Raw genomic sequence first — 16,087 nt, forward strand, 5'->3', positions numbered from 1 at the left:
TGGTATAATCACTTACAATGCTAATGGCAAAATGTTTAATTAAATTGCCTGCATATATTAACAATTGGCAAATATCTTTGAGATCACATGTAAGCAGGAGCACACACTGAGTCACTGTGCTGTAGATATCAGCTGATGTGCTTTGCAGAGAGAATGAAGAATATCTGAGAATCTAGGAATTCTTAACATCCTAGAGGAGGACATTCAGGAAATCTCTTTACTCTCAAAAATGTGCCTATTTGTTGGCAGAGGGTGGAAGGGAGAATTATCAAGTGATGGGAAAGAATAAAATCTTGGGGATCAAGCCGTTTTTCACCACATTTTGCTGTTCTTAGAAATTCTAAAATTTTATCGTCAGCATTAAAATTTGTATTTTATCCAAGAAGTGAGAGATGCAGGCTGTTTGAGAAAATGAATATACTGCTGAGGTGCCCCACTTGAAATCATGGAATAGGTATCAACAGGGGCATTGGAAATGGGTATTGAAAGTGCTTTTGTCTCCATCACTAGAACACACTTCCCCTGGGAATTTAAGTGCATTTCTTCACACAAAGTGTGCTCAACACACATTCCACGGCCACGACACTCTCATATGCAGAACATCACCACTTTTTTCAACCTGTGCTGGGATCAGAAGGCGTTTTGTTGACCAGCTGTCCTTTCTGAATCCAGCCACGTGTTAACTGGCCTTCTGGTGCTTCTCGGTTGTGTAGTCACAGCCTTTTCGCCGCAAGCACAGCTGGTACTGTCTGTACTGATCCCAGTACACCTCTTCCAGTTTATCTTACGGCTCACAGACCAGGCATTGACTGGACAGAAGCCTTTCCTCCTGCAGCATGGACTTTCAGCGGAGGGGAGGAAAAGTCATCAAATGTCTCCCCTCACACGGCTTTACATGTCTGGTTTCCTACAGCTACACGCCTACAGCACACACAGGTGACAGCAATTCCACGAGGTGCTGTGTTATTGATACTGATGGGGTTCAGGACACACCACCCCGAAATATGACACCTTGGCATGCTGCACATTTTAAATGGAAGGAATCTGAGAAATGGCATGTACAGGAAGGACTTTCTGCTCCTCCCCTGAAGCAGGTCATAAAATCCTCATGTGAGAGACGCCCTCCTCATACCCAGAAGAAGGGACACAGAGAGGAATCTAAAGGCATAGATCTTGATAAATTTCCCCCAGTTTATCACACTTAGCTCACACTCTTTGCTCATCACATCTTTCCATGATTTTCCATTCTTCTTCAAACCTAGCATAAAACCACTCAAGCTTACCTGTTTCTTCAAGCCGTCATTTCCTGATGAAGGCTCCTGAGTCACATAAAACTTATATTAAATAAACCTGTATGCTTTTCTCTTGTTAATCTGTTTTTTATTACACGGGTCAAAAATGTAAAGGGTAGAGGGAAAAGGTATATTTTTCTTACCCTACAAATACTACGCAAGTCCAACAATTTCACCTGATAAAGGAATTTCAACAACAGCTTATTCTGTGCTCTCTCAAAAATGTCTGTCACTGGGGGTGGGAAGGGATAAATTGGGAGTTCAAGATTTGTAAATATTAGCTACTGTATATAAAATAGATAAGCAAGTTAATTTTCTATAGCACAAGGAACTATATTCAACATCTTGTAGTAACCTATAATGAAAAAGAATATGAAGTGAATATACATACATATATATGTATGACTGAAACATTACGCTGTATGCTAGAAATTAACACATTGTAAACTGACTATACTTCAAAAAAAATCATTACAAGTAAAAAAAAGTGTCTGTCACTGACCTTGAACCTGGTTTTATAAGCTCCTCTGGGATACTGTGACTTGCACCTGTTTTTGCTACAAGGAACGCAAGCTTGAAGGATGCCTTTGTGTTCTTGATCTCATCCACTATTAATAAGCCTCATATTAGAAGGTATGATGTTTTGCTTGTTTTAAAAAATACTCAATATACTTAACAAAGAGGTCACTATATTCTGCTTAAAAATGTCTTAAGAATGTTGAAACTTTATGCCACTTTTGAGGAAATATTTACATACTGGGGCCTTCAAGGAAAATGGAAGAAGTTTTGCTATTCAGTTTGTTCCTCTCATCCTTCCAGATTCATTTGAGGCAGAGATGCTTTTGGGTTTATTATATTATTCTGTGCTTAGGTGATGATCATCACTGATTTTCCATCTCAGTGAACAACTTTTGAGCCATTGATTCTTTTAGTAAAGCTGAGGATGTATCAAACACAGGAATGACAAAAACTTACACAAATTAACAAGTTCAGTTGACAAATAAGCCCACAAATCATGTGGGAATCTGAGAATTGCTCTTGTTAAGTAAAATGGTTGCTGAGGCCAAAGGACTTGTTGGAACCTTACAGCACATGCTGCAATTGTTAACAAACGAATAAGATTTCCTTGGAAATCATAGCAAATGTTACATTCCATATCTGTCAAATGTTTATGAACCAAACTTTCACCTCCTCATCTGTCTGAAACTCCCAAGCCACATGCTCACCCCTCGACAAATCCCCCGAGAAATGTGGAACAGGAAACTCCTGAACATGGTCAACTTTGTACATACTTGTTGAAGGAGTGCGCACATCCACCATCACCAGCTTCAGCTGCGTGAAGAGTTCATGATTTCTGCCACTTTATTATCTTCTACTCTCAGAGCCCTGTGCAGGTTAAGAGTAAATGCAAACAAATTATACTTTTCTGCCTATTCAAAGTGCACAAGGGATAACAGTCACACCTTGAGCCCAGGATGACAAATCGATTTCGATTTGTGTGTCAACGATAATTAACTGGTAGTGACTGCCTGGTGCATTGGAGTGAGAAGGATTTGGAGGTCACATCTGAATTCAGTGGCAAAGAGGATGGTGATCAATTAATAGTGGGGCTGTGGGTTGGGAGTGAAAAATGGCATCTCATTGGCCATGTATTTTCCATTCCGGTCTTCAGTTAGTTATTTTGACAGTAAAAAACTAAACACTTTAAATGCTGATGGTGGAATTTAAGTAGGGTTGGGATGTGATTGAGAATATCAGCCTTTTGATGAATTCCCCCAAAATCCCAAGGTTTCACCTGCCTGTAGCCTGCTCCATGTAGGATACTAGGTGAGGCTTTGGGGACAGTAAGTGACACAAATCAGTGGTTCTCATACCTAACTGAACAACTGAAATACCTGTGAAACTTTATAATATCAATTCCTCATCTGAGACCTACTGGATCATGCACTTAAGGGCAATATTTAGGATTCAGTGTTTTAAAAAAATTCTCTGATGACTCAGATGCACATGCAAGTTTGAGAAACAGTGATAAAATCTCCTAGGGAGAACTGAAAGCTGAGTCCTTCCCAACAGAATGCCTAGGAAGCTGTTTGACAAAGCTGCTGCTTAGGGATTCTACACAGCAATGAAAGTAGTATATTTCTGGACTCTGATGTCCAGGTATCTGGTCGTCTCTTTGTGATGTTAGTAGCCATTGGGATCATTGCCTAGATCCTCCTAGGGTTTAAAAATAATGATATTCTACAGATGTCATTCCTTTTTCATATTTTAGCTGGAATATTTCTATAAAGAGAAATTTGCCCTTTAATTACTATTAGTTGCCTCTCTAGTAACTATTTAATTATTTTGAGTTACATTTCATATAGGAAATGAAGGATAAAGGATTAATTTCCTGTTTATTTGTTAATTTTCAAAATAATGAGTTCAGTATCCTCCAGAGGTGATCAGTAAAATTTGTTTTTTTTAAAGTATCAATTTGAACTCATGAGTAAAAATATACTTAAAATGTTTCAGTCCATTGTCATATAATTACTGTTTATTGATGCTTATTTTGCTCTATCTGCAACCAGCAGGCACTTCTAAGGAGTTGTTGGCTCCTTAGTCTTTTTGATATGTTTCTACCAACACTTGCTGGCTTCCTTGCTTTTAGGTCTGACAAGATGTTCCAGCTTTATCTTTTATGTGGAATCAGTCATTGCTCCAAGGAGCCTTGGTTCTTTTTAGCAGGAAATGGCCTTTAGAGGCCACAATCTGGATGCTTAGGGTGCTCATCACTACTGGATTGGTTATTGTTTCTTGGTGTTTAAAAATTTTGCTTTAGAGAAAAGTTTTTTTAAAGAAGATAAACTGGATTATGAGTTCATACTGGAACTTCCAATTCAAATTCAGTACTATAAGATTTTACTTTATCTCATTAATCTTGCATCTGTGCCTCCTTTCTCCCCTGCCAAAACTATCAGTACTAAATGACACCAACTTAATTCATCCTTTTGCAGTATTGCTTGGTGACTCCAGAGGAAGACTGCCTGGATCTGAGTCTTGTCTCTGTCATTGGCTATCCGCATGATCTTTGGCCAGTCACTTAACCTCTCTGTGCCTCAGGCGCCTCATATGTATATAATACCTACCTCATAGGGTTGTTGTGAAAACTGAATCAGAAAATGTGCAAAACCCTTGGAACTACAGCTGGTATGCAGTATGTGCTCAATGGATTTTAGTTATAAAATTTGCTGACTTCTTCCTGATTTAGATTGTTTCTATATGAGGTCAGGTCAACCTATTTAATCTTCTTCAAACATTCTAAAGTACTAATCATTTCATGACGTATGTGTATGCTAACTAAATAGAGTAAATGTAAGGATATACTATGATCATGGATTGAAATGATCAATATTATAAAGATGTTAATTTGTTAATTTGCCCCAAACAAGCTACATGGAAAAGATGGATTAAAGAAGAGTAATGACAACCTTGAAAAATAAAATCAAAGTTGGGAGGACTTGCACTGCTAGATGTCAATATTAATTATAAAGACACAGTAATTAAAATAATAAGATGAAAACAAAGATAGACCAAAAGATCAATGAAACAGAAGAGTCCAGAAACAAACTTATAGATATGCAAATCATTGTGTTTATGATAAAGGTATCAATGCAATTCAGTGGGGGAAAAGGTGATCTTTTCAAGAATGTATCCACAAAATATCCATCTTGAAGTGGATCTTCCTCTTACCTCACATCATACTAAGATATCAATTCCTTGGTTTTAAAAATAAAACACTAAAGCTTTTATAAGATAACATGGGTTCTTATCTGCATGAATTTGAAATAGTAAAGGATTTCTTAATCAGAACATAAAAGATGTAATTGTCAAGAGAAAGACTGACAGGTTGAATTAAAAACTGATTAAAGCTAAGAACTTCTATTTATCAAAACACACTATTAAGAAAGCAAAAAAGCAAAGGTGAGCTACTGACAATAAGATGTTAGTAATACATATATCCAGCAAAGATTAATATCCAGAACATATTAAAAAACTCTTGAAATCAATGAGAAAAAGATGGAAAGATAGAGAAATCAATAATGGGCATAAGTGTTTAATAATTACCAAGGAGGATATGTAAATGCCCAATAAAGACATACAAAGGTGTTTCTGTATCATTTGTTATCGGATAAATTCAAATTAAAACAAACATGAGCTATCACTACATACTCACCAGAATGGCCAAGATAGAAGGACTGACAATAATACCAAGTTGATGAGGATGTGGGGCAAAAAGAACTCTCAGCAGTGCTGATAGGAGTATGAATGGCTACACTCACCTGGAGAGCTTCCTGGCAATACTTATCAAAGCTGAGTATGTGCACACTTCATGAACCTGCAATTCCATTCCTAGGTTTATACTCAAAATAATACACCCAAAACATACAAAGTATTTATACACACAAAAATATTCACAGAAGCATTATTTGTAATAGCTTCAAACTAGAAACAGCCTAAGTGTCCATCAACTGTAGAAAGTATAGATAAAATTGTCATGCAAAAGAATTCTACACAGCACTGAAAAAGATCAAACTATTGCTATTTGCAACAATCTCATAGACATAATGGTGGCCAAACTGAGAATGAATAAATGCTGTCTGATTCCATTTATATCACATTAATAAGCACAAACGAAAGTAACATAGGGTACTAGAAATCAGAATAGTGGTTACCTTTTGGGTGAATAATGATTAGAAAGGCACAAAGGAGATTTCTGTAATGTCATTAATGTTCTTTTTGTTGTTGTTGTTTAAATTACATAGGTGTTTACTTTGAAAAAACAGATTGAGCTGTATGTTTATGATCTGAACACTTTCTTGTATGTTTGTTCTACTTCACTAAAAAAAAATTTAAATGAAAGCAAACCATGGCAGTCCCTCCCCTGGAGTCTTCTGTCCTATACAGTGGCCTGGGTTACACTCTTTTTACCAACATGTGATTCACCCACTGGCCCCATTTATCCTACTTCTAACTTGCCCAGTAGTGTGGCAGCCCAGCCTGTGGTCAATGGAGTGAATGAAGGGGAGGATTAAAGTGTGAGGATTAAAGGCGTAGAGAAGTCCTGCAAACATGAGCCACTCTGATGACAAGAGCTACAAAGAAATGTCAAGGTTTTGTCCCCTTCAATGCAAGAAGTATCAGCACCACAAAGACTGATGAATCATAACATTTTCCCATAGTTACATAAAAATGGAAATGCATCTAACTTTCAAATCAGTTGTCATAGAGCTACCCATTGTCCTTTTGCTATGAGGAGTAATGTAAATTTAATATGAAGAGTTGTTGTAGAAACTTACCACACCAAATGTCGCCCTATAAAATACTAATCAAGGTAGTTATTTATCCTTGTGACGTTCAAGTTACCACATCTCTTTCTTCCTTTTTTAAATTGAAGTACAGTCAGTTACAATGTGTCAATTTCTGGTGTACAGCACAATGTCCCAGTCACACAAATACATACATATATTCATTTTCATATTCTTTTAAAGGTTATTACAAGATACTGAACGTAGTTCCCTGTGCTATATGGAAGAAACTTGTTTTTTTAATCTATTTTTATATATAGTGGTTAACATTTGCAAATCTCAAACTCCCAAATTTATCCTTTCCCACCCCCTTTCCCCCAGTAACCATAAGATTGTTTACTATGCCTGCAAGTCTGTTTCTGTTTTGTAGATGAGTTCATTAGTGTCCTCTTTTTGCTTTTTTTTAGATTCCACACGAGTGACATCACATGGTATTTTTCTTTCTGTTCTGGCTTACTTCACTTAGAATGATGATCTCTAGGTCCATCCATGTTGTTGCAAATGGCATTATTTTATTCTTTTTTATGGCTGAGTAGTATTCCGTTGCATAAATATACCACAGCTTCTCTATACAGTTATCTGTCGATGGACATTTAGGTTGTTTCCTTGTCTTGGCTGTTGTATATAGTGCTGCTGTGAACATTGGGGTGCCTGTATCCACATCTCTTTCTAGCTTTCTATTTTCTCTGTAACACTCTCTCCATATACAACCAATGTTATATTTGGATGAATTGGTGCACTGACATATTAAATTTGAATCAGTAAGTGGTAAAACTGTTTAAAAATATTAACTTTGCTGCTTGACTAAAATGCTTTTGTCACTTTTTAAAAATAAAACTGACCATTTAACTGTGTTAAACTGGTTTGTGGACAGAGCTTAAATGTTGTGCTCACACAATGTTGGGTGCTGTTCAACCAAGGGGAAATCAATCTCTGGAGAGAAACATCTTTATTGACTACTACGCCAACAGCAATTACATCAAAACAAGTTAGTGAGTAGGGCCCCCAAGTTCTTATGTAACCTGATGACACCTGAAGCACATCTAAAATGTGTGTCGTTTCTGCTCCCACATCCTAGGTATCCTGTGCGGCTGGACCATCACTATCATAGTTAGTGCTCACCTTCGCGGTTCCACAGGCACAGCCCCTGTCTTACCTGACATCTGTGCTCGGGGAAATAGCAAATCAGCAAACCGTCCAGGACCTCAAGCTTCTCCTTCTTCATGGATGTAATTCATGCATCTGGTGAACAAAATGGACTGTCCTCTATGTTTTATATAACCGAAAGCACACTGTTACTCCAAGAGCAACAGTTCACTGCTCAGAGGAGATTTTTAAAGTGGTTTTCTAACTTTACACATGTTGTTGTTCTTAAATTTCAAGGTTGGTTCCAAATCAGAATTTGGAGTGAACTTAACCAGAGTGAGATACTGAGATCTTGAGAACTAAAAATTTCACTGCCTATAGCATAGAGGTTCGATTAATTAAAAATGCATACAACTTTGTACAGTGGTTTGTTGATGATCATGCTGTCACTGGAGGATACAATATGCTCATTCTTCCACTAGAGGGCAGCTAAATAAATAAATACATTAAACTCAGTAAGCAAGGCTTTCTGCAATAAAAAAGACAAGTCAAACTTTAAGAAAACATGAATTTATTAGGTACAATCAGTGTACATCATAAAAACACACAGATACCAAATTAAAGTCTTATATGGTTGGGGAGAATTATGAACATACAAGAAAATCCAAATTTTATTTTTTATTGATTGATTTCCCTATCTATCCACTCATTCATGTATACAGATCCTCACCTAATTAGTCAAAAAGGATTTCAGAATGAGAAAGCAGTCCCAATAATCATAAATATTACCTTCATTTTATAGGTGGACACGCTGGGACTCAAAGAGGAGAAATTGTTTGCCTGAGTTCACTTCATTAATTGAATCTGCAATCAGGACCAGGCCTTAGATTCTCTAATTCATAATTCCATGCTCTATCCACCACATTAAGTTTTAAGATATTTTGGAAGTTCAAAAATAAATAACCTTCAGTTTCTGAGATTTCAGAAAACATCACTTGCATTGCTGGCACAAAACAGTATGTGTCTCACATTTCATTTGTCTTCTGCTGTTTTCTTTTTCCAAGTTGTGTGTTTTGGCCTTTTTCTCTTGGTGATAACCAGTGGAATTAACAATTTCTGGCCTTGAAAAGTCCATGAGCCTTTGTTTAAGTGCTGGTGAAAGAAACCTCTGCAAGTAACACAGAAAAAATGTTGCATTTCCCCCTGCAGCTTCAGAGAAAAAGCAAATGGCATTGTGCATAATAAAAGTAAATACTGATATAATATTGTGTGAAAATAACTGTCTTCCTGTAAAAAGTCTAATTCTGATTGGTTGCCTTAGAAATGTTTTGTTGTGGAGATAAAAGTTAAATTCCTTTCTGCTCTCCAAGAGCTAGCAATGTGCATAACTTTTCATTTTAAGCCAAAAGGGAATCACTGACACTCCCCTTTTCTCACACTTGCTTGTAGTATGTGATTTGGATAGAGTTCTTATTTAAACAAAGAGCTTTTTGGTCTTGTCTCTCTCATATAAATGAATGGTGTCCAGAGGCATCACCTGCTGCCCACATGCTCTTTGAGGTTAAGAGTCAGGAAAAAAAGGTGCTTCCTTTACTTCTGAGTGGCATTCTCATCCTTCACACACTCACACTTCTCTTAAGTTATTTTAAATGTTAGGTTTGCTGTGGTTATTCCTAAGTGATGGATTGAAGTTTGGTAATTGCATCTGTCTTCATGATCCATGGGCACTGTTCTGCAGTTGACTCCGTTAGGACCACTGGACTGTGTCTTAGACAAGCCCGAGATGAGTAGATTAGTCATGCTCCAGTTGGCATCATCTTAAATCTATTGGGCATGGCCTTTGCTCCCTCTTCTTGGGACCCTCAAGGAAATTATTGCTCCTCTGGCCACAGTTGACAGTCAATAGATCTTTGATGGATAGATTTATGTGTGAATGGATGAATGAAATGTCAGTTTTGTTTTTCCAGGACCACAGGTAGTGGGAAAGCAAAGTACACTGAATTCCAAAATGGAATCACTTATAACAATATACATGGTAACCACAGAATTCAGAAATGAAAAGTTACCGGTCTCTCTCTCTTATGATTCCTTTTATAGGAGATCAATAGTGAAGAGTGAAGGTCGCAGAAGTAGTTGAGTAGGCTGGCTCTCTTCTATGCTACTCTCACCCCTGCACCTGCTTCTATCACAATTCTTGTCATGAGTTACTATAATCAAGGGTGTCTGTCCTTTCCCATGCCCTCAGAAATGCTGTGTATACCTCAAGAGCAAAGACTATCTCTTGGTTTTCATATAACCTCGTGACTTAGCACAATGCATGATATACAAAGGTTACTCAATAAATGTTTCTTTAGATGAATAAATGAAAAACAGCCTATGAAAAGAAAAGAAAAACACATGACTATGTAAAGGTTAAGTGTCTGCAAAACTTGAACATTGAAAATAGGCTGCATAAGGAAGAAAGCATTTACCAAAAATTTTGGCCCATCTATATAGACATTCAGACATTCTCTAATATTGGAGTGAAATCCAGTTGAGAGACTCTGCTCTCCTGAGTATATGACTTAAATCATTTAGAGCAGAACTCTTAGAACTCTTAGAGCAGAATTCTTGAGCAGAACTCAAGAAGCCCATCTGGTATTATAAGTATGTATTTTGGGGAAAAAAAATAACACAACACAGCACAAAGCACACCTGTCATTTTTTATTACACACTCTGCAGAAAGCAAAGATTTACAAAATCTTTTTGACCAGAGGATATATGAAAAAAGATTGATTTTCCTAGGTGGAGGAGTAAAGACCCCAGGAGGGACATGAGATTTTTATGTTTATCTAACATGAGCTTAGGTTTTAAAAGGCTGGGAAACAATAACTTGGAATAAATTATACTATTCCTGAGGCCCTCTGCTTGCTCTAAAGAGTTGCAGAGTCAACAAAACCTGAGGCCTTGTTAAGCAGGGTAATTTCTATTATTCACTCTGATCTAAGGAGCCTGGGGAAATAGACACACAACTCAGCCAGGTATCTGATTCTTCCTAAGCTTCTGCAGGAGCATTTATGATCCACCTCATCCAGCCCTAGGCAGAGTGCAGAGTCCAATGCCTTTTTCGTAATTGGACCTTTACTCAATTTGCTCCCTTCCTCCAGTCCTCCCAGAGCACAAACCTCTGTAAACCTTCTTCCAGGCACCTGTCTCCTCTTAGCCTGCCATTGAGCAATTAGATTCAAAGCCATCCAACATTCTATTTTACCTACAACTCAACTCCAGTTGGTACAGCCCTATCAAATGCATAAAGTGCTAGTATATACATAATTCTCTGAATAAATTTTTTTAAAAAGATCGCCAGTTAACTTGAGATCTGTAAGGTGCAGAAATTGCCCATCCTGCAGGCCAGCATGGAGTGGGGTCAATCCCACTGCTCATCAAACAGGAACCTGAATGCCTTCAAGTGTCTCAACCTAAGTACCACAGGAAAAGTGCAAGAGAGAAAGGAGCTAAATGACACCAAGGAGATTCCATCAGTTGAATATGAGAAATTTTACAGGACAAGTAACCTGGCTTATTTAACAACTGGTGTGGAAGAAGTGATGGGGGACTGTTACAGATGAAAAGAGACTTATGGACATGTTAATCAAATGCAATTTGTTGAGGGAGGGTATAGCTCAAGTGGTAGAGTGTGTGTTTAGCATGCATGAGGTCCTGGGTTCAATCCCCAGTATCTCTAAAAATAAATAAACCTAATTGCCTCCCACCAAAATAAAAAATAATTAATATAATAAATAAGTAAAATATTTTTTAAAATGCAATTTGTGGATCTTGCTTGGATCTCAATTTAAACAATCGAACTGCCAAAAGACCTTTTTACAAATAATCTGGAAAACTTAAAAACAACCTTAATGTAAGATGGTATTAAGGAATTATTGTTAATTCTTTTAGTTAACATTAAATTCATTTTAAAGTGATTATTGTTAATTTTTATAAATAGATATTATAGTTATATTCAAAAAATTTATCATATAGAGATTCATACTGATGTGTAAATGGGAAAGATAGTATTATATCTAGAATCAGGTTTAAAATACTCCAGTAAAAACAAACAAAACAAAAACAGGCAGTGTGTGTTTGTGTACACACTTATAACACAGAATTGGCAAAATCTGAAAATTATTTAACTGGCTGACAAATACTTGGGAGATGTATTTAACCAATTTCTCTGCTGCTGTGACTATTTCAAAATTTCTACAATAAAAATTAAAAAAGAAAAAATAATTTAATTTTAAACGGAAAGAGTAGGAAGTTGTTGACAACAGTGCTGAGTTCTACTGAGGGGTGGAATAGATGAGTAAAACTTCAACTTACTAACTGGCAGTCACTGGAAATCTAAATGAGAGCTGTTTGCAGGTTAGCTGGGACTAGAGGGGAATCTAGGGTTGAGAATGGCTTAAACTTAGACTTTTAAAAAGCTGATGCAATGAGAGCTTGAATGTGTAAAAGAAAGAAAATGTTACCAGTAGGACAGGAATCACAGGAAAGCTGGAGAGAGTGAGATTCAACGCACAGCGGCAAACATTGGCTTTGGACAGGAGAAGGGGCAGCTTCTCTACTAGAAAGAAAAAGGGTAGAATGGAAGCAGATGTAGGTAGTTGATATGTCTGGATCAAAAATAGGAGCAATGTGCTCTCTGATCACCTCTGTTTTCTGTATAAAGTTGGTGGAGTATTTGGGGTAGGAGATAAGAAAAAAAACAAAAGCCAAAAATAGGTAGAATTTCAGGACAGTGTTGATGACCAACTTATAGTTACACACGTCCTTTCTGTGATGTGACTATCTAAGTAGCCCTCAACTGTTGGGGTGCAGGCCTAGAGGAAGAGAAACACTGGGTGCACTTAGATTGAGGTTTAGCATTACAGGATACAAAAAAAAAAAAAACCAAGACAGGGAGTTTAGGGTGTTAATAAGCATTCATACTGAACTAAAATATCATGCAACGTAAGCTGGGTATGAAAGGGAGTGAATTGGTGGGTTTCAAGGAAGTAGAAGGGTAATGGATCAGAAGTCAAAAGGAGGTCTGACAAGGTTATTCGGTCAGCCTGAAGGGGAGGCAGTTGTGGCAGGAAAGGGGAACCTCTAGGTGATGTGATGACAAGGCATGAGTATGAATGGAGGGCAGTGGGCAGGAGGGGAGGTAATGGCTCATGGGATTGGAAGTCACTTTTCAGTATAAATAGCAGTTTGCTCAAGAAGCAGAAGAGATATGTTCCCTCTATACCCATGGGAGAAAATATTTGCAAAAGATGAAACTGACAAAGGCTTGATCTCCAGAATATATAAGCAGTTCATATGACTTAACAAGAAAAAAACAAACAACCCAATCCAAAAATGGGCAGAAGACCTAGACAAGCAATTTTCCAAGGAAGAAATACAAATGATCAATAGACACATGAAAAAATGCTCAATATCACTAATTATCAGAGAAATGCAAATCAAAACTACGATGAGGTATCACCTCACACCAGCCAGAATGGCCATCATTCAAAAGTCCACAAATGACAAATGCTGGAGAGGCTGTGGAGAAAAGGGAACCCTTCTACACTGCTGGTGGGAATGCAAGATGGTGCAGCCACTGTGGAAAACAGTATGGAGATTCCTCAAAAGACTAGGAATAGACTTACCATATGACCCAGTCATCCTGCTCCTGGGCATATATCCAGAAGGAACTCTACTTCAAAAAGACACCTGCACCCCAATGTTCATAGCAGCACTATTCACAATAGCCAAGACATGGAAACAGCCTAAATGTCCATCAACAGATGACTGGATAAAGAAGATGTGGTGTATTTATACAAAGGAATACTATTCAGCCATAAAAACAACATAACGCCATTTTCAGCAACATGGATGTCCCTGGAGAATGTCATTCTAAGTGAAGTAAGCCAGAAAGAGAAAGAAAAATACCATATGAGATCACTCATATGTGGAATCTAAAAAACAAACAAACAAAAAATAAAAACCATAAATACAAAACAGAAACAGACACAGAATACAAACTTGTCATTGCCAGAGGGGAGAGAGGTGGGAAGGGACAGACTGGGAGTTCGAAATTTGTAGATACTGACAGGCATATGTAGAATAGATAAACAAGATTATACTGTATAGCACAGGGAAATAGATACAAGGTCTTGTGGTAGCTCACAGAGAAAAAGAATGTGACAATGAATATATGTATGTTCACGTGTAACTGAAAAATTGTGCTCTACACCAGAAATTGACACAACATTGTAAACTGACTATAACTCAATAATAGTAAAAAGAAGATTTTTCTTACAGTCTTCACCCCATTGTTTGCTAGTCCCAAATACTCTGCACAGTAGTGCAAGGCACTCAGAAAGGGAATTTTTTTATAGAACTTTCGTAGGCAGCAGTACACATAGAAAATGCTGTTCCCTTGAACTTTCGGATCTGCTGAGATAGCCCATGCACTATTTTTCATCCTCACAACATTCTTATTATGCAAAAAAGGGGACAGATATTAAGAACAATGGGACAGAAAGGCCATACTTTATTAACATAGGGTTCCCAGAAGTTAATTGACTCCAGTTTGTCTTTTCAAGTTTAGAAACAGCCAGCCAAAAGACCCCTTGGACAAGGAAGCAGGCCAGGACTCACAGAGCCAAATGCAGCATTTCAATCCATAATTCTTCCTCCCAGTGGGCACGCCCCTCCTAAAGGAAGAAGGGCTGAGCCGACAGCAGCGCAGGCTCGGGGCACTGCTCTAACTGGTGGTTCTCCTCCCTCAGAGCCATGAGCTGGCTCCACTGTCAGGCTGCTCAGCAGTAGTGGTGTGGCGACACAGTTACTCAGCAGGGCTCATATCCTCCCACTGGGGCTGCTCATGGCCACCCAGCTCCTGGGCTGGCTTGGGCCTCGGGTTGATATGCTACTAGGGAGGCAGGACACTCAGATGGATCACGCCAAACGTGTCTTTCTCTCCTCTCCTCCTTCCACCAAGCCCTGTGCTCCAAACAACCTTCTACCTCCTCCGCACACAATGGGAAAGTCACCCCATTTTGTTCTCTGCTTTCTGCAATGACTCAAGTTCATGTCCACCTGTTGGTCTCTTTAGGTTCAGTTGGCAGCGAGGCACCAAGGAGAATCAAGAAACCCCCTGCAGAATATCTATCATCACTTCTTTTCAACAATATTTATAGCACAGTGCCATGGGCCAAACACTGAGCCCAGTGATATTAAACAGAGCAAATAAAAACACTCTTATTTTCACTGGATGAGGACAACTGAATTAGAAGAAATTGAAGCAAAATAAAAGAAAAAACACAACTGACACATTTAAATATTACAATATTGTTATTATAAAGACAAAGAGTTAAATGCTTACAAATGAAATGCTGCCTTTAGGCTAAATACAAATTTGCAACAGGACCTTCAGGGCCCAGGGAGATAAAGTGAGTCTCCTGCAGCAGGGGGCTTTTAGAAGAAGTGGGTGGTGATCCTTAGGGCCCACTGCTAACTGATGCTCACATCACAGATGAGCTCTCAAATCTCTCTTACCTCACACACCCCCCGAAGACCAAGGGACACCCTGGAAATACTGATGTGCTCTCATTAGTTTTCATTATTAATCGATAGATGTTATCAACCCACAGGGTTATAATCTACTATATATTATGAACTACAGACATAACTTGTCTTGGCAAGACTTAACAACATAGTAAATATTCTTCAAATCATTTTAGAAGAATGATTAATCCACCTGGAAATACTCTAAAAGGTACTTCAAACACTCAACCAGACAGAGGCTCATTTTCACTGATGAGCTGACACTACACTTGCATCAGTTCCTCTTATTCAGGGGAATTCCAACCCAGCTCTGTTTTGTCACTGACACCCAGAATCCTACAGATCATGTACTGTACTCTGCCCCAGGGCGTAGTCTGTTTTTAAGGCACATAGAGAAGTTTATTAGAAAAACATTCTATAAAGAAAAAAGGCAACTGTACCTTTCTATCTCATTTACAAGGGCCAAGTTTGGTCTGGACACCAGCTGGAAAGAGATTAATTTTTCCATTGCCCCCATTAAATAAATCCATCAAGGGATTAGCATGGTTTCAGGATCTGAGCAATATCAGGTCCCATAATGTTCTGGCTACAGAAGGTAGATCTGAAAATTTTAAAAGGGGAAAAAGAGGATATTAATACGATTCCAGGGTGTGTGGGGGGGAGACATTGGTAGATCTTTTAATTTAATGAGTAGTTATTATTTTATAAACACTTTTATAAATAAAATATCGATTTTGTTTTTCTTAATTATAAAATTTCAAGATGTATGAATTTTTATACTAGTG

At 37.9% G+C, this 16,087-nt stretch overlaps 1 protein-coding gene across 3 annotated transcripts in view; it reads right to left on the reverse strand.

Annotated features, from left to right (window-relative positions):
- Positions 1-8,312: 8,312 nt before the first annotated feature.
- Positions 8,313-16,087, reverse strand: part of PNLIPRP3 (pancreatic lipase related protein 3) — a 41,976-nt gene continuing 34,201 nt past the window's right edge. For 2 of the 3 annotated variants that reach the window (XM_010969846.3, XM_045506573.2), the window contains exon 13: positions 15,071-15,903. In XM_010969846.3, coding sequence (XP_010968148.2) covers positions 15,840-15,903 — 64 coding nt within the window. In that variant the 3' untranslated portion in view covers positions 15,071-15,839. Of the gene's footprint in view, positions 8,895-15,070; positions 15,904-16,087 lie in introns of those variants that run through there. The other variant, XR_006720050.2, reaches the window with a different exon arrangement.

Source organism: Camelus bactrianus, chromosome 11, assembly GCF_048773025.1.
Source record: "Camelus bactrianus isolate YW-2024 breed Bactrian camel chromosome 11, ASM4877302v1, whole genome shotgun sequence".
Classification (NCBI taxonomy): Eukaryota; Metazoa; Chordata; class Mammalia; order Artiodactyla; family Camelidae; genus Camelus; species Camelus bactrianus.